Below are 23,979 nucleotides of genomic sequence, written 5' to 3'. Positions count from 1 at the left end.
AAAATTATTTATTTAAATTCGAAGAAGATGAGGAAAGTTAGGAAAGAAAGATATTAGGAAATAGTATTTACAAATTTATGGGGTTTTTTTATTTTTGCATTTTGTGATTGTTTTTAACTCCAAAAAATCACTCATTCTCATAACCATCAATGGAACCAATTGTTTATTTAAATTCGAAGAAAATGAAGAAAGTTAAGGAAGAAAAAGATTATGAAAGAGAGATTTACAAATTTATGGGATTTTTTTCTTGTATTTTGTGGCGGTTTTTAACTCAAAAAATCACTCGTTCTCATAGCTATCAATGGAACCAATGAAATAGTGACATGTAGGTTTGGATTTAGCTGAACCAACGTTTAGAAAAAAATAGATTTCAATTTTCTGAGCATCATGAAAAAAAGATTCAAAATTTTGCTAGGGTGAATTTCGAACATTTTGATATTTATTGGGATGGAAAACATATTTTTGCCTATAATTTAAGTTGTAAAAGATGTCACGTAGACTCATATGAATCCGAGCCTAGCTCCAAACCAGAAAACAACACATTTCAATTTTACAATGAAGAAAAACATATCAAAAATTTTCTAGGGATAGATTCTAAACTTTTCAATATTTATAAGAACGAAAAACATATTTTAGCTTTTAGTTTTCTACTCTTTTAAAAACTAATTTTTATAACAATGGAAGGGATCATTTTTTTTTACCATATATTATTTTTTAAAGGCTCATTAGCCAATTTAAAATTAAACTAATAAAAAGTATGATTTTAAACATGCTTTTAAAAAGTTGAAGTTAGCTTATAAAAAAGCCTATGATAGATTTTTTTTTATCAACAAAGCCTATAATAGATAATAGATCATACTTAAGCCTTAGTTTTATGAAACATGTTAGTCTTATTTATTCAAAGCCTAGCATAACCTGACTCAAAAAGAGGTGCTTTGATAAAAGGACACAAAATATCTCTCTAATGTTGATAAAACATACTATAACAGATTTTATTTTGGTTATGTTCTACAAAACTAGTTAAAAAAACTAATTGAAAATGAAAAATTAGTTAAAAGCTAAAAAACTAACTCATTAAACTATAAGTATTCAGTAAAACAAAAACTAACTGTGTGAAGTAATTAAAAAATGTAAACTGATTAAAAAATAATAAAATAATAATTTATTTTAAAAAAATAAATATAAATTTGATAAATATATCAATGATAAAAAGAGAAGAAAATATAAAAAATAAGAAGTTAGAAGTTAACATTTTAAAAAAATGCTACTTTAAGTTATCTTTCAAAAAATATTAAAAATTACTAAAAAAGATTATTTAAAAAAAAATAAATAATTTTTTCCGTTAATAAAAAAACTAAAAATTAAATGAAATATTTTTGAAACATAACTTTTGTTAATTTGTTTCTCATTATTTTGTCAACTTGATCATCCGTGAGAAATTAAAAGTGATGTCTTGTTAGTCTAGATTATCACAACTAGTGCAAAAAGATTATGAGGACTAATTTGGTCTAATAAAAAATATTGTGAGGACCAAAGCAAAACTTTTCAATATTAAATAAACAAATTAAAAACTAAAATATAAATAAGAAATCAAAATTATATTTTATTTGATAAATCATGAATAAAAATATTCACAAGTAACGCTTAAAGAATCTTAAAAATCTTATGCAATGAACAATCGTTCATCTCTTGGTGTCCTAAAGGAACATTCGATCCTTGATAATTAATAAACTTTCTTAAATAATGATAAGAGATCAGGTCACAAAGCCAACCAAATAATAAAAAAAATAAAGTTTTGCAATTTTGAAATTAAAAAATATATTCTTGCGTATCTTAATAATTTTTTTTAATTTCTTAATCAATTTTTTTATTAATGTAAAAAAATAACAAAAAGTAACAAGCTAATAAAATAAAACAAATGATGATAAAATAATTATAAACAAAAAAAAAAAAAGCCTTGCAGATTCCGATCAATTCAAGGATGAATGCAACCTTCCCAGCATCCTCTTTCCACATTCCGTTATTATCACTATCATCATTTTCTCTAAACTTTCTCCAATGGCGGTTGCAGCCTTCAAATCGTCTTCGCGAAGAGGAACCCAATCTTCCGCTCATTCGAACGCGCCTCCGAACACGACGTCGTCTTCTGGCAGATCTTCCACCAGAGCTCCGAACCCGACTCGCAGGTCGAGGAGCGTGAGCGCGTTCTCCAGGGGCAGTTTCGACATTTCCACCATCACCGAGTTCCTCAACAAGAGGGACAACCCTCTCTTCTTCGACGAAACGCAATCCACCAAAGCTCTTCTTACCGAAACTTCCACGCCCGCGAATTCGGCGCGAAGTGCCGGACCGGGTCGGAGGGAAACGGGTCGGGTCCTATCAATAGCGGATTCGGGTCGACGCGCCCGCTCCGCTTCGCAGTGCCCGGTTTCGAGGCGGCATCTGAACTATTCTACTTCCGAGGTATGCTGCACGTTTTTTAAATTGATCTTTTTATTTGGAATAAATGATGCTGGGAGGAAAATATTATACACAAGGTTTGTCACAGTTTTTGGCAGATAACTTCGTACCAATATTAGCATGGTTGGCAAAAAAAAAAAAAAAATTGGCCTTCTAATTACAATTAAAAACTGTTAATTAATTTTGTTGAAAGAATATAGAATGTGAATCGAGGAATGAGAGTTTTGCTTGTTTGTGTCTTTCTTTTTACAGCATTTTGAGTGTTTGGAAACCCGAATTTGTGTTGAGAAAATTAGCGGTTCATACTACAAAAAATTCACGTAATGTTGCATCCCAGTATGACAGATCTTCCAAGTACTTAAATAAATGAGTAGATGTAATATCTAGAAAATTTAAAACGGATATGTAGGAAGATTTAAAAGTAGGACAAAACCTAAACACAGTTCTCTAATCAAAATGGAAGATTCACCTTAATAATCCACATGATACAGATATGCATTAATCTAAAGGATTACGTAGATTATTGAGGCTCCAATCTTGATAGGAGAACACCTCCAACAAAACTTAAGTAACTATATTTAAGCTTTGTCCTTATAATTATTCATTATTCATATTATAAATGTAAGATATGGAATGCTTTGAAATGAATAACTATATAATTAGAGTGTAATGGACATGTACTGTGAACGTGAAAGTTTTTAGAATGTCAACAGGTCAAGGATCATCCTAATTAGGCTTAATTATCAATTTTGTTCTCAAATTATTTCAAATGGTTCAATTTGGTCCTCAAATTTTTAAAAGGTTCAATTTGGTCCTCAAATTTTTAAAAGATTCAATTTGATCCTAAAATTCTTAAAAATTAATCAATTAAATTTTTAAAAGGTTCAATTTGGTCCTCAAATTTTTAAAAATGAATCAATTTGGTCCCCAAATTTTTCAGAACTTAAGGACCAAATTGTGTGACACCCTCTACCCCTCACATATATATTAATAAAGGAATAAAAATTCAAATATTAATTAAAAGTATTTTTAAAACATTTTTAAATACAAGCTTTTCAAATGGGTAAAAGGCTCACATTCACTTTCTTCTACATCATATTCAAACTTGTCCAAATAAATAATAAAGTCATCTCGACTCAAAGAAAGTCATATAAGTCTCATACAATTAATATAGAACCTATATCCTAATGTCACATCCTATCAGAGCGTGGTGTTCTCGTGTCCTCTAGCATGAGGTTCTTCATAGTCATCCACCTATTCATCTGCTCCCCCGAACACAAGTTCAAGATCATCACAGGATCCAAACACAACAACACACAGGGAGTGAGTTATCACATTCCTAGCTAATAGAGAAACAAGACAATTAAATATACATATTATATAAATGAGATACCACTTGCTTAAACATAGCTCACGTAACTTCACCACTTCGTCATTCAAAATTCACTTTTTAATTATCAATCACATTACACAAGAATCCCACACTTCGATCAAGATATAATAACACATCAATTAGCAAGCATATGCAATAGTTATGCTAAGACTCAATTTTATATGCAATGTGGTACCATGTCAGTGAAAAACCACCCTGGGGCACTTAGGAGTACATAACAAGACACACCACACAATGGGTTTGTCAGGTCACTCTCACTAAGTAAGATCATAGGGAGACCAGTCAGGGTCACGATGTTTTGCGAGAATGCTCCAACCATATGAGATCAGCATAGGCTTAAAGGAGCACTCAAACCCGGTGACCCCCAAGGCCTGCACTCCGAAGAGTCCGTCAGGGCCTCTCCCTCCTGATTCAGGTCCAACCCCTAAAATAATTTTTTTTTACATGCAGACACTGCTCATGAATTATACAATACCCACGACCTTACACTCGTGTTTTAAACACGTTCAACACAATTGCGCTACGATTTAACACTGGTTCCTAAATAGGAAACCTACATTTTCTCTTTAACACTGCGCATCAACGCTTTTCTCAAGATAACGCTGGTCGGGTATTGTACAATTCATAGCTTACAACACAAGTAATTTCACATCAAGTGTTAACTACACACTTATCCACAACTAGAACTCATTCACAATTTCACATCTCATAGTGTCACAATCCACCATCACATGTTTACACGTATCTCACAAATTAACACATGTTCAACTTTACACTTATACTCAATTTCAATAACAATATTATAATCTCAAAGCAACATGTTATTCTACAATTCATCACATACTCACAATTTGAATTATCATTTCATATCCTCAATATAACAATTTATATAAAATACTATCACAACATGAGGACTAAAACCCCTCAAATAATATTACACAATTATATCCAAATCATAGGTCCAAATATACAAATATCAAGAGCACAATTTATCAAGCAATTTTCATCAGGACATCAATATTTTATTTATAATCATAAAGGAAAAATTGCAATTTAACAAACATCCCAAAATAAAATCCCAATTTAATCCTCTAAGGATCCCTACACATGTTCTCACTAATCCCCAACTGTGAATAACTCATCCCTTACCTCTAAGCGGGCTCACGTGTCTTCAGTCAGCGATAGCAACATCTCTAGCGGTTCCCGGAAATTCTTTCAATTATTCATCCGACTGCTCCGATAGAATTCCCAAACGTCAGAGAGACGGAGAAGAGATTGAAACCTCCACTTGTACTGTCTTCATACGATTCCTTTTTCTCCCTCCACGAATATTATCTCGCAAATCCCAACGGTGGAAGCGTGCGGAATTGAATTTCGAACAACATATCCAAATTTCACAATAATCCAACGGTTAACGAAACCGGGATCGTAGTTTTACCAAGACAGCTCTGGATTTCTGCGGGAAAGAAAAAGGCTACAATGCGAAGGGTTTTTCTCTCATTTCAGACATGATATCGAAATTCCCAACGGTGAGAATGCTCGGAATTGTGTTGCGAACATGATACTCAAATTTCACGACGATCCAACGGTGAACGGATTCGAGATCGTCGTTTTTCTGAGACTGGTTTGGTGGGCTGCGGGAAAAAGTAAGGGTTTTGAGAGGAGAAGGGGAAAAACGAAAATGAGGCCAAAAGGAGGCAGCTGACTTAACATAACTATTTATACCTAGGGTACTCAGCCTATTATTTGCTCTATATTTATTTATTTATTTATTTATTACTAAAAAGCTTTTTAAATTTATTTACGAAAAATTGGGATGTTACAATTCCACCCCTCTTAAAAGAAGTTTCGTCCCCGAAACTTGCCGAAAGATCGAGAAAAAGATATCACGCATATGATTCTCAATATCAAGATGTGTGTCTAGTTGAAACTCTTTTTCTGTTACTCTGATCACAAGACTCCTCTGCACTTAACTATTAAATTCGGTGATCCTCGTTTACTCAATGATAGTATTACATAAGTAAGTCTTCTCACGAGAGTGACATCTCAACTATAATAGAATTTGAATGACATACTATTTGGAGTAGAATAATATCATAGGAGACACTAATGACAAATTGAAAAGAACAAACAAACACAAGGAGACGTGACTGATCACATGGTCGACTCTTTTTCGAACATCGGACGGTTCAAGAAAGATAATGAGTTTCGAGACTCTCACACTCTACCAATCCTAGTTCACGATGACTATCGAGAATACATGATTTGCCTACCCTTGAGTCTAAGCCTCTTCCTTCAACATGATCTTTCTCACTTTCGTATACTTGACTCATAACTCTCACTTAGGTTCAAGAATGGTAACGATTCAACTCTAAGGTTGTCTACTTGATACTAACTGGGTGCTAATTAGATAAGCAATACAGATTACTCCCTACTTCTGTAAGTTTGTTCACCTTGAGGTAATCTTCACACATTTATGCTCCTCATGTCACCCTATAACTTTGCACTTTGAAGTTGAGATTTCAACTGTTGTTTACGATATCTAACTCTATAACTAGGACACTAGTCATATCATCGGTTTCCTATTCAAACTCTAACTACTAAGCTAGTTCTAACGTTTAAAACTAAACTCACAACAAGATTCTTGAGAATTTTACACATCTCTTTTATCTCGAATTCAGCTCCAAAGATCCTCACAATGTATCAAACTAACGGTAATGTCTCCCAAAATATTATGGTGAACCCCATGGTTACCTATTCTAACTCACATATAGGATAAATCTTTTCATAAGTCTTAAGTTGTCAAGAAACATTGATCACTATTTGTCCTCCTACAAGCACTCCTCTAAACTTAAAAATTATTTCAAATATTTTACTACCCCAATAAGGACCTACGCGACTAAGATAACACTCAACAATTTACAGTGGTCGACTTCTCTATGAACTTATGGCTTACTCCTTACAAGGATCTCACTCAAAAACTTAAACTTACTTAAGTCATCTCCAGCAAGCATTAAGGTTAATCCAATGAGTCCTAAAATAACCTTTTGGTTCGACTACTAGTTAAGAACATTTCATCTTAATCTTAGGTTTCCTCTCATCTCAAAACAACTTCTGCCCAAGAAGGATTTGTAGTTATCTTTCACCTAGACGTAGCATACTTTAAGGGTCATCTTCATCTAACTCAAATGCATAACAAAACTCTTAGCTCGGAACATGATGTCCAAGGGTCTATAGCAACCTTATAATGCACATCATAATTCAACTTAACTGGAAACATACTAAACACTAATCATCAAAACCACAACAAGAGCTAACTCAGGGTGAGAGATCCTATCACGCATTCCACAAACACACATAGACATCAATCATATTATGACATGACCAGGTACACATAGAGGTCACAATAGGTACTAAGGTATTTCTTAAAGCATCAACAAACTTTTTCCATATTAAGGTAAAAAGAACTAATATTTATCTTGCTAATCGTACAACTATCATCAATAATCTTTTAGGTCACCTACCTTACGCAAGAACACTCACTCTTGAATCCTTCTATGCTTAACAATTAATGTCTTACTAACTACCTTACTCTCTTCTTAAGGTTCCACATTAAACCTCTTAACTATACTTCATAACTTTTCCAACTAGACTATGTTCTCCAACAACTCTACACTAGATATTTCCCACGAACTACGGTTACAAGTTTCTATGGGTACTACACTTATAAGATTCTCAATCTTGCACTTAGGTGGTAACTAAGCATATCCTCAAGGAACACAGGTACACGTCTTACTAAGTTTGACTTTCGTCTATAGGTAACAATGATCATGTCTACTCAAGTATTTCCTCTCAAAACATCTTAACATGATTGCCAAAGGCGAAGTCTCTCTTTATTCGTATTAGAAGTAACAACAAGAAAGATTATCAAGCAGTTTAACTAGACATGATTGGAAGATGAGCAGCCAATAATAAGATGAACACTCGATTGATTAGGAGACAATAATTTTAAATCAAGAAGGATCACTCATCTAGAATCAACAGTAGATACTCCAAATGAATTCTAGAAACGAAAACATAATCACAGTGTACGCACATATGGAGATATCAACTATCACTTGATCGTGACAGAAACATCAATAATCCAATTATTTGATGTAGGCTCATAACACAAACAATGAATTATACTCAAGCTTGCAAGTGAAATCGAATTACTCGACTTAAGTACGCAACACAAAGAATAGTTTACACTAGAATAAAAAGGTATGGTCAAAAGAGTATTCTATATAAAATATATCTCGATACGAGTCCTCGAACTATAGAGTATCAACATTGCTAAGAACAAGAAATCACGAACAACCATACTATCTATGCAATTAAGGCAAAACACCATACTACTAACATACCCAGAATTATAAGGTTCTTATAATAAGTATACAACGTACATATAAGAAGTAAGAATTTAATAGTTAATAAGGATGTATTAAAGAATCACAAACTTCAACTACTACATTCACGACTACACACAAAATAAAGTGAGTTAAGTAGTCATGCGTTTACACATCAAGAAAGACATACTCATCCAAGACATATATATGGTTCAAAAGGTTTTCACAACACTAATCCACACATCAAGATAGAAATAAGTTTATTAACAACATACAAGCAAGAAGATAATGGCTCATTAAAGCATTATCCATCAGTATCAAGGCTTCTTGCATCACCTAACGGCTTACCATAATGTCGAACCGCACTTCACAAATTATAGAGATGGCCAGTCTCATAACTCATGACTCAACAGTGGATTTATGGTATAACAGACATTAAGGATGCAAGGCACATACAAGCATTATTATTAAGTCTTATTTAATCATGTAGGAGAAAATACAAATAAAAATTCAAGCATGCTTAACAAAAGTACTCATAAGTAACCACACAGAGTGCACACCAGAATATGGTAAGCACATAACACACTGGCCGAAAGGTTCGACCTGCTCTGATACCACTAAATGTGACACCCTCTACCCCTCACATATATATTAATAAAGGAATAAAAATTCAAATATTAATTAAAAGTATTTTTAAAACATTTTTAAATACAAGCTTTTCAAATGGGTAAAAGGCTCACATTCACTTTCTTCTACATCATATTCAAACTTGTCCAAATAAATAATAAAGTCATCTCGACTCAAAGAAAGTCATATAAGTCTCATACAATTAATATAGAACTTATATCCTAATGTCACATCCTATCAGAGCGTGGTGTTCTCGTGTCCTCTAGCATGAGGTTCTTCATAGTCATCCACCTATTCATCTGCTCCCCCGAACACAAGTTCAAGATCATCACAGGATCCAAACACAACAACACACAGGGAGTGAGTTATCACATTCCTAGCTAATAGAGAAACAAGACAATTAAATATACATATTATATAAATGAGATACCACTTGCTTAAACATAGCTCACGTAACTTCACCACTTCGTCATTCAAAATTCACTTTTTAATTATCAATCACATTACACAAGAATCCCACACTTCGATCAAGATATAATAACACATCAATTAGCAAGCATATGCAATAGTTATGCTAAGACTCAATTTTATATGCAATGTGGTACCATGTCAGTGAAAAACCACCCTGGGGCACTTAGGAGTACATAACAAGACACACCACACAATGGGTTTGTCAGGTCACTCTCACTAAGTAAGATCATAGGGAGACCAGTCAGGGTCACGATGTTTTGCGAGAATGCTCCAACCATATGAGATCAGCATAGGCTTAAAGGAGCACTCAAACCCGGTGACCCCCAAGGCCTGCACTCCGAAGAGTCCGTCAGGGCCTCTCCCTCCTGATTCAGGTCCAACCCCTAAAATAATTTTTTTTTACATGCAGACACTGCTCATGAATTATACAATACCCACGACCTTACACTCGTGTTTTAAACACGTTCAACACAATTGCGCTACGATTTAACACTGGTTCCTAAATAGGAAACCTACATTTTCTCTTTAACACTGCGCATCAACGCTTTTCTCAAGATAACGCTGGTCGGGTATTGTACAATTCATAGCTTACAACACAAGTAATTTCACATCAAGTGTTAACTACACACTTATCCACAACTAGAACTCATTCACAATTTCACATCTCATAGTGTCACAATCCACCATCACATGTTTACACGTATCTCACAAATTAACACATGTTCAACTTTACACTTATACTCAATTTCAATAACAATATTATAATCTCAAAGCAACATGTTATTCTACAATTCATCACATACTCACAATTTGAATTATCATTTCATATCCTCAATATAACAATTTATATAAAATACTATCACAACATGAGGACTAAAACCCCTCAAATAATATTACACAATTATATCCAAATCATAGGTCCAAATATACAAATATCAAGAGCACAATTTATCAAACAATTTTCATCAGGACATCAATATTTTATTTATAATCATAAAGGAAAAATTGCAATTTATCCCTACACATGTTCTCACTAATCCCCAACTGTGAATAACTCATCCCTTACCTCTAAGCGGGCTCACGTGTCTTCAGCCAGCGATAGCAACATCTCTAGCGGTTCCCGGAAATTCTTTCAATTATTCATCCGACTGCTCCGATAGAATTCCCAAACGTCAGAGAGACGGAGAAGAGATTGAAACCTCCACTTGTACTGTCTTCATACGATTCCTTTTTCTCCCTCCACGAATATTATCTCGCAAATCCCAACGGTGGAAGCGTGCGGAATTGAATTTCGAACAACATATCCAAATTTCACAATAATCCAACGGTTAACGAAACCGGGATCGTAGTTTTACCAAGACAGCTCTGGATTTCTGCGGGAAAGAAAAAGGCTACAATGCGAAGGGTTTTTCTCTCATTTCAGACATGATATCGAAATTCCCAACGGTGAGAATGCTCGGAATTGTGTTGCGAACATGATACTCAAATTTCACGACGATCCAACGGTGAACGGATTCGAGATCGTCGTTTTTCTGAGATTGGTTTGGTGGGCTGCGGGAAAAAGTAAGGGTTTTGAGAGGAGAAGGGGAAAAACGAAAATGAGGCCAAAAGGAGGCAGCTGACTTAACATAACTATTTATACCTAGGGTACTCAGCCTATTATTTGCTCTATATTTATTTATTTATTTATTTATTACTAAAAAGCTTTTTAAATTTATTTACGAAAAATTGGGATGTTACAAATTGAATCCTTCAAAATAATTTAGGGACCAAATTGATTCATTTTAAAAAACCTGAGGATCAAATTGAACCTCAAAATCAAATTGAACCTTTTAAAAATTTGAGGATCAAATTGATTCCTTCACTTGATGACCAAATTGATCCTTTTAAAAATTTGGGGACCAAATTGAATCATTAAAAATAATTTAGGGACCAAACTGATAATTAAGCCTCCTAATTACTAAGATAATTATCATAAAGTCAATGAATTTAACAATTTGTAATTGAATGACAATGTAAACAACTTCTAGAAACCTAATTATGATTTTAAAGGTAATTATTAAAATTCAACGAACTTACCATATATGACAATTTGTAATTGAATGACAATTTAAAAACTTATAGAGATCCTAGTTATGATTTGTAAGGTAATTATTATAAAAGTCAACAAACTTATCATATATGACGATTTATAATTGGCTAAACAACGTAAAAAACTTCACGACTGGCAGCGCACATATAATTTATTTTATATAAAGTACAACAACAACAACAACAACGCCTTATCCCACTAGGTGGGGTCGGCTTAAAAACTTCGTACCCCATTGCCCAGAGGCTCTTCGCTATGCGAAGGTATGGGGGAGGGATGTTGTACGCAGCCTTACCCTTGCATATGCAAAGAGGCTGTTTCCGGATTCGAACCCATGACCAACAAGTCACCAAGGCACAACTTTACCGCTGCACCAGGGCTCGCCCTCAAAATGGCAGGCACAGGACACATTAGTCTCAATAATGCAAAAATTTCACATTAGTCTTAAAAGCTATAAAAGGTGATGTTAATCCTTAAACACTTGACACATAAGTCACTCAAAAGGATTAATAGAACTAATATTTATGGTTCTTCCTTAGGGGCTAAGGCGAAGTTTTTGTACTTTTGACTTTTGAGGACTAATGTGTTTCTCAAGCACAAATGTGGAGATTCGCTGAAGAGTTGAGACCTCCTAGACATTGCCGTTGGGGAAATGTCATGAACAACAAAAAGTGGTCTCCTTTGGTTTTGCAGTCTATTTTTGAGATGCATGCATACGAAAAATAAAGAATGTAAGGAAAAGATATAGTTGTATAGTCTTGTGTACAATATCAATTTTACACTGTTAATGTATTCAAATTAAATTCAATAATGAAATTTTACAGTATTAGTGCATTCTAATTAAATTCTATAATGAAACTTTCCGTTGTTATGGTGTGCGACATTGAAAGAAGGGTATGAAAGGAGTTTAACTTGTTTGTGCATTTGCTGTTTGTGCAGAGTGAAGCTGAATCTAAAGAAGGGAATGGTTTGAAGTTAGTAGGGAGTAACAGAAAAGGTGGTTTGGTTGGAAGCAGTGAGAATGGTGTGACTGATCAAGTGAAAGATTTGCGGACGTGGTCTAGTCGGCATTTGTCTGTTGAGGTCTCAGATAGTTTTGCTGCCACTTTGGTAAGTTCCTTCCTTACTGGTGTGTGTTTGAGGCATATTAGAAACATTGAGATGAGGAACAATTTACTTATTGTTTACTTGTTTAGTGATCATTTTGTTTGTCTGCAGCCTGGTTTGCAAACTCAAACCTGTGATGATGAAGCTTCAACTGCAAGTTCTGGATTTGGTTCTGATGAGAAAACTATCAAGGCAGTTTTTGAACAAATGAAGGTGAGGTATAAAAAAGTTTGTATACAGATATGTCTGGATTGATTGAAAGGAAAGGAATTGAATAATATTAATTTTTATTGTTAAAGTCTCAAGTTGATCCTTCAAAGCCACACACATCACCACAGTAGTTCTGTAGAATTTTTTTCTCAAGGGACTAATTGCTTAATATAATCTTTAGAGGATTGTTATGGCGATGTTTTAGATCTTTGAAGAACTAGATTGGAGATGAAAGTTTTTGGAGGACTTATGTGGTGATGCGTGTAACTGCGGATAACTAGTTTGAAGGTTTACACTTCAAAATATGGTGAAATTGAATGAAACCAAGTGGAATCCATTCCATTTCCCCCCTATCTGTTACCTCTGTTCCCTTCCAATTTGTTAGATACTTTTTTGATTCTGCAATGTGGTGGTATATGATAGAACCAACTTATTGTTTATAATCTATTCTATCATAACATATCTGAATAATATTATAGTTATTTTATTCCATTTCATCTCAGTTTGATTTCATTCCTCCTACCATTACAAATTCACACAATGTTATGAATCATGTCATGTGTGCTTAAAAAAATAGACTTTATGCCACAGGATCATTGATGTAGATTCTATTTTCTACATATAGGAAATTTCAATCCATGACAAATTATTCTTCCAAGGGAGAAACTTTAATGCTTCTATGATACAAGACTAGGCATAAAATTAATAATTGTTCTACATGACAAATGGATAACTTTTGGTACATGTTTGGGCTTGAATTCTGCAGTCAGTGCAAGGAGATATGCCAGAAGCCAGTGATATATATGAAACGGTTCGTTCTGAAGTGAAACGTGCTATTTCTGAGATTCAAATCGGCCTTGAAAGCGTATGTTTCATGAACTGTCTTTTTCATTGTCAGCTTTAAGTCAACTGGCTCTATTTGAATTGATTTAGCCAATGGTGATTGATACAATATGTCACTATTTAATGGAAAACTTTCTCTCTGTGAGTGAGTGTGTGTAAGCATGTCTGTCTGTCTAAGACTAATAATTAAAATCATGCATTATAAATATTCAAAAAGCTGTCAAAGAAAAAGGTTGAATAAGACACCTACTAGTCATAATTAACAGAATCAGCCAAGAAGCCGGGCATGACAGTTTGTTCTCTGTGATTGAATCATAAACTTGTTGCTGATAAAAAATTGAAGAAAATCTCTTCAGGTTTCAATGCATTTTCGAAGTTGAAAACTCAACTGGTCCAGGGATACAACTTTGCATTTTACATGAAGTGTAGCAATTGCTGCATTTCTTGTGATTTTTCATTTCCAGGGAAGTGCATACTCACATTAGTCATTTACTCATTATATTTCTTTCTTTATAGCTTGCACTAAAAAATTTAGGTTGCTCATCACAACTCACAAAGTCTGAATAGTTGAGTACTATTTATTGTTGATGCATGTATGCTTAATTTTGAATTGTAATATAATTGGAAAAGGAAGTTTTGTGCTATTTTCTAACTTGTTTCTGACTCTGGAATTAAAGGCTATCCAAAGGAGTAATGCTGCTGCCATCACTGTTACCAATTTGTCTGATATTCCTTCTGACTTGGTAAACCCTGGTGCAGTAGAATTGGTTTTAGAGATTAGAAAAGAGTATGCCAGAAGGCTTGAAGAGGTGATATTCCCTTTCCTTTCTATACTTGTAGATGGAGTATGGTTAACTTTTCTTTGTTTGTTGATGGTCATCACATAGTTGAGCTTGAGGGTTGGTACTTGGTGTTATTGTTGCCTAGAGGCTTGAACATGTTTTGTTTCTGAAGTCCCTTTATGCTTTTATGTGGAAACTCTCAAATGAGTCACTAGTTCATTTACCCTTTCCAGACCAAATGACTACAGAACATCTTGCCCACCCCTTAATGTATTTTTCCTCAAGTGGTTATACTGTGTATTTGGGTTATAGTCTCTATTTTAAGTTGCACTTTATTAAGTAGACCTTGTCATACTACAGTCCCAGGAGCGAGCTAGAAATCTTCGAGCAGATCTGGCTGTTGAAGAGCATCATGGACAAGAACTTGATAGAATCTTGAAAGAAGTTCTTCCATATCCCAAGACCCCTGTTACACAAAAGCCTCGTCCAGCAAGAAAAGTAGGTTTTCTTTTGGCATTTTGTATAGTCTAATGCATCTTTTCAAACATGTTATGTGAGATTCTTAAATACTTTGCCCATTAAAACGTATGTAGCATGTGTTCTGTTCTGTGTTGTACATGGACCTCTTTATAAATTATGTATGTAGAGAGGAAACATTGGCCTAGGAGGGCTGTAGGATAAAAGCAGAAAGATTGGGGGGAAATCTAAAAAAAAATACTTGTTTCAGACATGTACCAAGCCCAAACTTTATCTTTTAACTATGAATCTTGGATCTTCATATGGAGTTATGGACTTCTCACGGATAGGAAGAAGCTTCTACTCTGTAGCTGTGTTATAAATAAAATATGATTTCTGACCGCATGAACTTCAAAATATTAAATAGAAAAAGCCCATCTTTTTTCCAAGTATTGAAGTCAAGATATCGATGTTTCCCTTGTTGAGTAATCAGATATGCTGACAATCTTATTTATGCATTTTTTAACTCATTAATCTCTCAGCTATGTGGGGTGAAGATGATGATATTGTAGTTGTTGTAGTTAGATAGCTTTTGTTTATTGCTGATATTTAATTCTATTCCGTTGTTAATGAACCAAAAACGTGTTCACAGTCTAGCATTGAAAGAAGGAGGATGTCAAAACGTCTTGCAGAAGATGCCAAGGCTTATTTTGATGAGTGTGTCTCGCTATCAACTTTTGATAGTTCTGACTTTTCATCTCCAGAGGATCCCCCAGTCAATTTCGTTGGTCCACCTACTCCATCTGGCAGCCCTGTATGTTTAACTGAGGCAAGTTCTAATGCTTCAGTTTCTCATTTCATTAGCAGTTTCCTTAATGATTAACAGGTTTCTCTTGATATTCTTTACTTGCATAATATTTTTCTGAATCTGAAATAAACTTCTCAAATAATATCTTGTTACTTAATCTTATTCCAATGTAATATTTGAAACCTGTTATCTTGGTGGCTTAAGACATTAATACTAATCTTAAAAAAAAAAGACATTAATACTGAAATATATTAACTAATTAAGGGCTACATACCATGATGCTTATAGATATCTGAGAATGGGATTTAAAATATACGCATTCACATATAATTATCTATCAAAAGAGGAATGTTATAAGATTCAATTTTATTGTTTCTTTCTCATGCTGATATTAGACCTTACAATAAATTCAAGGCTGCTTAATTGTGTGCCGGTAACATTTCTCTCTCTCTCACACACACAACACAGTGAGAGAGTGAAGAGGTGGGAACAAAAAACCTGACTTCTGTGATGGTTCAGAATAATATTGCTAAAGGAAGTTGCTATTTTTAATCATTTGGTTATCACTCTTGACAATGAGAACCGGAAGGCATGGAGAAAAAGTGATTGATAAGAGTGGAAAATGTCTTTTGACTTGTATACAACTCTTGTCAAATGGCTAGTTAGGGGAGATCTTGTACATAAGTTAGTAAGTGGAGGAATGGTCTTTTAATATACGGAGTGATCATTGCTTCAACTTTCAATGAGGACATAGTCATGTGCAAATATTGATTCCAATTCCTTAATTTTCCATTCCATTGAGTGTAAAGGATTTATTCAAGAAAGCGTTGGAAAATGTTAGGTGATGTAGACCTGTTTTTGAATTTGTTGACATTGTTGCATATTTTGTTTCCATGTAGCCGATCTCACCTAGTGAGCCTAGATTTTGTTGTTGTTGCATATTCTGTGTTACACACCCCTAAAAGGAATTATGCACATGAATTTTCAGAAAATAAATCTCGTACATTTTCACAGGAATTGGGCACACGAGGACAATCCATGAATATCCATTATGACATTTCACAACCACCTGCCAACATTGATACTGTGGGAGCTTTTCACGGTCAAGTCAGTTCAATCACTGACAGCACAGAAACTGGTAGCAAACCCTGCTTCTCCTTTGCACAGAAGCCATCCGAAACCTCTGCACTTCAACAAGACATCCAACAATACATAAAAAAGTTCGAAAAAAATGTTTTGAAGTCTTCAGCTATGAGATCAAATTATTGTGACCCTCATGAGTATAGTTTTCAATCTTCTGCTGAGAGCTTGCTGAATGATAGAGTACTACTAAAAAGGAGAATTGAGTCTGGTAGTTTGATACTCTGTGGTGGTGGTGGTAATAATTTGTTATCTAAATTTTCTGGGATAGGGATTTGACTTGGAGGCATAGATTAAGCAACTTTTTTATTTATTTATTTATATATGTCTTGTAATTTTGACCTTATCATTCACCCATGTAATATAAATCTAAATGCGCATTTGTTTGCGTGTTCATATAAGAGTGCTAGCAACACACACAAACGCATGCCCACACACCGTGTGTGTTTGTGTGTGTCAAATTTTTAATTAGGGTTTTGAATTATATTTTTAATTAGATCCTTAAACTTGTATTTGTTTTTTTTTAAATTATGTCTAAGGAGACTCAGTTGAAAGAAAAAAAATACTTCAAAAACATATTTAAGATTGTCATAGTTTAGGAATCTAATTGAAAATTGTGGTATCTTTACAGACACACTTTCACCATTACTGATCAGCATTCTCACTTCTGCAAATATGTAAATTCTAAACTCAGTATTGTCAACCTAACAAAGGTGGGATTATTGGCATGTAAAGACTTGAGAATTTTTAATTAGATCCCTCAAATATTTATTCTTTATTTGGGGTCTCTAAACTGCTATTTGTTGTTTAATTAGGTCCTTGCTTGTTAGGACTTAATTAAGAAACAAATATAATTTTAAGAACCTAATAAAAAATAATAGATCAAATAACTAATCAAAAGTTGTTAAATATATAGTTCAACAAGATCCAAATTACTTTATTTAACCTATAAAAAATTGAGTAAACTTATACTATTTGAGCAAGGAATTTTAACAAGATGATACACACGTAGCTGCTGAATTCTATAAATGAAAGAAGGGAAAATACTTGCACACGGCAAATTTTGCAACAATATAACTATGAGATACAATGAACCCAACTTATTCACGTATGTTCATTAACATTTATCATGCATTATTTTAAAATTCATACTATGAAATTTAACAAATTTACAATAAAAATATTTATAAATTAAAGTTATATATTACGTATATACACAATAATTTAAATAAAATTAAGAAATATAACTAAAAGAAAAAGTTTTAAATTATCGTGATTATATTTATTATTTATTGAAAATATTTGAATTTGAATTCAAATTATAAAAGGAGAATTCAAGACTTTTTCTTTATATGTAAACATTGAAAACGGTATCATAGTTTTATAACTCCATTCGTAGGAGAATTCATGACTGATATATTTTAAAGTTAAAGTAGATTAAGAAATTAAGTCACTTTTAATATAGTGTATTTTAAATTAATATATAGATGTAAATTACTTGAAAATATTTTAAATTTTATTCATAAGTATCTATATAGTTTTATACGTGAAATTGCGATATTTGATTAAAGAGATGATTAAGAAATAAAATTTGATGGTCATGCTTTTTGAGAATATAAAAATTTATACTCTGCATGTAATAAAAAATAATTATTAATATAAATTTTGAGGTAATTATTATAAAAAAAAGTCTATAAAAAGAAAATATGTAAAAAACTTTATAGTCGTTAAAATTTTTTAGAAAAAATATTTTTAATTCTTGAAAACTTTTAACCTATTTTTGGTCCTTTAATTTTTTTATTCTTACTTTTAATTCCTTTAACATTTTTTCATCCTTAGTTTTAATCCCTTAACCTTTTTTTTATTCTTACTTTTAATCCTTTAACCTTACTTTTAATTCCTTAATTTTTTTATCCTTATTTTTAGTCTATTTTTTCAGGCTAAAAATAAAAATGAAAAAAAAGAAACTAAAAATAAATAACAGTAAAAAATTTAGAAATTAAAAAAAAATCTTAAAAATTTAATGACATGTTCACTGAAAAAATTGATGACTAAAAAGACAATTAATCCGAATCATTGTTATAACTTAGTATTATACATAAATGTATTATATTTTTTTAATTACCATTCTTTATTAAATTTTGGAAGAAAAACAAAAACGGCCTCATGTATAACGACGCGCCGACCCATAAAGAAACCGGTACCCATCAAACTCTCTTTGACCGTTTGACGTGTTAATAGATTAAATGGCTATGAAACGTGCAACTCATTACCGAGTGAGAATTAATCAATATCATTGGAAGAGAATTCAAACTCCATCTTTTAATGAATTAAATGATTAATTAATATCATTTGATTAAAATTCAAACTTCTGGCCAAAATGAAAGACTCGGAGAGTATACTTCCTCTTATCTCTGGTTTTATATATATATATATATATATATATATATATATATAAACATAACCCATCAACTAAAAAAATTAATTAATTACATCAATTTCAATTAAAAGATATTTTTTAAAATTTATTTTTCATTGGAACTTGATATAAAAAAATCATTAAAACTAACACATTAATTAAATGAATAATATTTTAATAATAATAACATAAGATAAAATTAGTTAAAAAAAATATATTTAAAATAAAAAAAATGTTTTTTTCTTATGTATATGATATCAGAGAAATTCAATAACCAATTTATTTTTTAGAATTTGTTTAGTACTTCATTACTACATTAATTCGTATGGGATGCCTTAATAGGAAATTTAGAAAGTAAATTTTAATTATTTTTTGAATGTGTCAATAAATGTTATTTATTGACTACGCTAATTACTATCTCTTTTCCATATGTTTTTATTTTTTATTTTTTTTCAACACATTTGATGTTTTAGATTTTTAAGATCTAATTAATAAATTTTTGTTAAAGTTATCCTTATTAGTGGTACAAACATAAAAAATTATGATATTGAATAAGGTCATTTTATTTTAAATATAATAATTTTTAATTTTATTAAATATTTCTTAATCATTACAGAGTAAGAATCAATACCATTAAATATTTCATTAAACTCATGGCCCAAAATGAAAGATAGCGAAGTTAAATTTTAGAAGTTATGTACGTTACTACTACATTAGTTTATACTTCCTTAGTTTTTTTATAAGAAAAAAAACACAATTTTGTTATTCTCTTTTATAAAGAAATCTTGATTATTTTTAATTAAAAAAAATGAGACTATGTTTAAAATTTCATTTATTTAATAGGATATTTATATCAGGTAAATAGTTACTTTTGTCTCTAAATGTGTAATTCACTAATAAATGCATTCTTGAAATATGAAAATATAAAATTTAGTCTCTGAAAGTATTAAAAAATACAACAAATATATCTAGCCCTTAACTTTCGTCTGTCACCGTTAATAAAAATAATATACGTGGCATAGAAGAACGAATTTGTCACTAAAATGATTATCAATGTGACCATCTCTAATTGTCAACACAGGGACATATTTGTCATATAATATGATCTTGACTTTTCCTCTTCTCACCCTTTGGGAATAAGGATAAGGTAAATAACCACTTTTGTTCCTAAATGTGTAATTCACCGACAAATACATATCTGAAAGATGAAAAATACAAAATTTAGTTTTTGAAAGTGTAAAAAGTGTGACATATATATCTGACCGTTAACTTCTGTCCGTCACTGATAATAAAATAGTCAAGATTCGAAGAAGTAAAATATGAGGTATATTTATCTTTTATTTATAGTAGATTGTGACTAATTATTATAATTTGAAAATTTTTGTAATGATTGATACACTATTACAATGTTTATTTTGGATCATTTTTATTGTGATAGACAAATTATGGTTGATAATTAATATTATTGTTATTATTATGTTTGTTTTAAATTATGTTTGCCAATATAAATGATTATTGTAATGATATGCTTGTAATAATAAAAAATAGTGAAAATTTAATCTAAAATTATATTTTATCCTTAAAAATGAAATGAAATTTCGAGTCTAACAAATTAGTTCAATAGAAGTATACTGATATTTAGATCCAATAAAAAAATTATTAATATTTTTATCCAATATTAATGACTTATTGTCATTTTGGTCTAATGGAACATACTGATATTTAGGTAAAAAAAAAAACTTACATTTTGCTCCAATAAAAAAATATTGACATTTTCGTTTAATAAAAAATTATAGACATATGCGTCCAAAAATGGTATCTTCTTGACATTTTCATCCAATCTAGTCAACATGATCACATTGACAATCATTTCAGTGACAAATTCATCTTTTTGTGTCACGTAAGTTATTTTATTAACGATGATGAATGAAAGTTAACAACCGAATATATTTATCGCACTTTTTACACTTTCAGAGACTAAATTTTATATTTTTATCGTTCAAGGACACATTTGTTAATGAATTACACATGAAGGGACAAAAATGACTATTTACCTTTATATTTAATATCAAGTTCCAATAAAAAATATTTTAGGATTTTTTTATTGAAAATAATACAATTTAATAAATTTAATTGATTTTCTTAATAAATTTCATTTTTTTATAAAAAAAAACAAAGGGAGTATGAGATAGTGGTATCTTATAAGAAATTTAAAAACATAGAGGTTATCAATTTTTATTCAATTTTTTCTTAAAAAATTTAGGTAAATTGAATCCCACTAGCTTACCAAAGCCAAAAAATTTATTATTCAATTTGTGAATCATCAATCTAATTTTAAAATTGTTAATCATAATTTATATCTATATGTGATAATAAAAGAAATCTTATAGATTTTTTTATAGGCATAAATATATCTTATATTCCCTTTGTTCGTAAATATAAGATATTTTAACTAATTCACATCCTTTAAAAAAATTAATTTAATTAATAATATTAAATTTATTAATAATTTATATTATTTTTTTAAATTTATCCTTAAAACTATTGAAACTCATCATCCTTTTCTTTTAACTAATTATTTTCTATCTAATTAATTAATGCAGGCTAGTCTTCATTCCTAACAAGAAAAATAATACATTTATATTTTTACTTCATAATATTTATTGTAAACTAGTTAAGAATATTTTAGTAAAAAAAGTAATGCAAAAGAAAAATTGAAAAAAAAATCTTATAAAAATCAACAAATAAACTAAAAATAAAATCAATCAATTTGGTGGTGCATATGAAACCACAGAAACAACACAGCCTTTAGGGGCAAACATATGTCGGTCATAAAACATATGTCACGGCAGTGATTACTATGTGATGATGTTAGAGAAGTTAACTGTGGCATTTTTTTGGGACTGAAAGTTAACTTAGGAGAAGCCATTTTTTGATGTATGTATTACCTGTACATCTTGTACACATTGGGTTTTAATAAAAAAAACATTTTAAATTTATATGACTTTTTATTTGTTTCTCGAGAATTACTATTAAAAAAAACAAAAAATTGAATCGTATGATTTGTGTTAATGATAAGAAATTGCATTGATTTTTATCCATATATTGTAAGATTCAAAGTGATTTGAGATCCATTTTATTCATATAGCTAATTCAAATAGCTTAAATCATAAAATTCGAAGAGAAGTGTTTTCACCATACTTTATTATTAGATAAAATGATTGAAAATTCAAAATGAAGAGAAAGAATTATTAAATTATAAGCGAGGCCCAAAAAAATATATATGTGATTTCTAATAATTTTTAACAATTCATAGTGAGTATGTTTTAACATTTCTCTAATTAGAACAGTGAACAATACAATTCTTTTTTGAGTTACTGTATTATTCATTCATTGGTTTAATTCCTTGTTAATCTTTATAAGAGGATTTTATTAGCCGTTTTTAGTGCTATCTCTCCTCTTACATTTACTCTACTCACAAGATTTGAACTTAGATGTTACTTAAAAAATATAAACAATCAATTTAATTCAAATTAACGATGGGTTGGTAAACGATAAGATTCTAATAACTATTAAATGTTTAGTTTTAAAGCGACAATGTTTTTAATGTTTTTTAATGGCCTATCTTCATAGTTAATTAATGTAAGCCAGTATTTCAAATTATTACTTCCATTTTTTTCGTGCTATATGGTAAAAAATCTGAGTTGTTAAATGAATCATTTCAAAATAATTAATAATTCTTCATTGTTGATTATAATTTTTTTTAAAAAAATTGTCTATTTATTTTTTATAAGATTATTTTCTAATTTTTAGATGTATTAATTATTTTTTCTTTATATACTCTTTAATTATTCTCTCTTCAAACATTAATAAAAAATACTTAAGTAAATAAAAATATAATAAAAAGGATAATTTTAGAAAGATATTATAATTAATTGACATATTTAACATGATTAACTAAATTAACTATTTTTTAAGGAACATAAATTAATTAAACTTTTATAATTAGAGATAGAAGGAGTAAAAAAGAAAATAAGATAAATAATCATTTTTGCATCTTTAAGAAAATTTAAATTTTAATTCAAAAGTGAAAAAACATAATCATATAATTAGAAGGTATCATATAGTATTTATTTATTTATTTATTTGATGTGAGTAGGCATCACAGATGAGTCAATACAATAGATGAAAGATAAATTCAATTCAGACAAAGTAATTTTCGTATTAGTATATGAAAGATTGAATTGATGTTTGAATCTGCGGAAATAATTCTAATTAATCCATTGCTTAGTGTGATTCAACTTCCAAGCCCCACTATTCATTCATTGTCTTGTAAATTGCACCCACAAAGATTACAATCTTTATTATACTCAAGAGTCAAGGAAAAAACGAAAGAAAAAAAAAAAAAGCAGCAGCAAGCAAACAGAACAAACGATGAGGGTCTTTTCCATCCTTGCATAATCTCTGAAATTTTTTTTGTTTCCTGTCATTGTTGGGTTAACTTTCAGAACGTTTGCACATAACATTCCCAACTAATTTTCTGATTAAGATACCTTCTCTCCCTTCTCTCTTACATGCCCTGTTCCAACTATTAATATTTCAGAAACACACTCACAGTAACTGACGTGGACGCTTGACACCATCCAAGCCAGCTAAAGTTTTCATCTTATTATCATTATTATTTTTAATTTTTTTTATTAAAATAAAAAAAAACCCATTTAAATTGCTGACAAAAGGGTTGAGATTCCTTAACCAGGAAAGCCAGCCAGCTTCGAATACAAAACCC

General features: G+C 31.0%; 1 protein-coding gene across 1 annotated transcript; it reads left to right on the top strand.

Moving 5' to 3' along the window:
- The first annotated feature begins 1,817 nt into the window (after positions 1–1,817).
- On the top strand, positions 1,818–17,177 carry LOC100790310 (uncharacterized). Its single transcript, XM_006585634.4, has 8 exons — positions 1,818–2,463; positions 12,368–12,538; positions 12,647–12,748; positions 13,512–13,610; positions 14,266–14,397; positions 14,731–14,868; positions 15,479–15,655; positions 16,649–17,177. Exons 1-8 carry the CDS (start codon positions 2,059–2,061, stop codon positions 17,051–17,053), a joined length of 1,629 nt encoding a protein of 542 aa, XP_006585697.1. The 5' UTR covers positions 1,818–2,058; the 3' UTR covers positions 17,054–17,177.
- Positions 17,178–23,979: the final 6,802 nt, after the last annotated feature.

The sequence above is a fragment of the Glycine max genome, chromosome 8 (assembly GCF_000004515.6).
Source record: "Glycine max cultivar Williams 82 chromosome 8, Glycine_max_v4.0, whole genome shotgun sequence".
Taxonomy (NCBI): Eukaryota; Viridiplantae; Streptophyta; class Magnoliopsida; order Fabales; family Fabaceae; genus Glycine; species Glycine max.
The sequence above is the reverse complement of the archived record's forward strand: the minus strand, read 5'-3'. Positions and strand labels throughout refer to the sequence as shown.

Excerpts from the sequence above, each read along its gene's own strand:
- LOC100790310 (XM_006585634.4), top strand. The coding sequence starts at position 2,059 with ATGGCGGTTGCAGCCTTCAAATCGTCTTCGCGAAGAGGAACCCAATCT. Across the intron at positions 12,539-12,646 it reads ATAGTTTTGCTGCCACTTTG|CCTGGTTTGCAAACTCAAAC; the intron begins GTAAGTTCCTTC and ends GTTTGTCTGCAG. Across the intron at positions 12,749-13,511 it reads CAGTTTTTGAACAAATGAAG|TCAGTGCAAGGAGATATGCC; the intron begins GTGAGGTATAAA and ends TGAATTCTGCAG.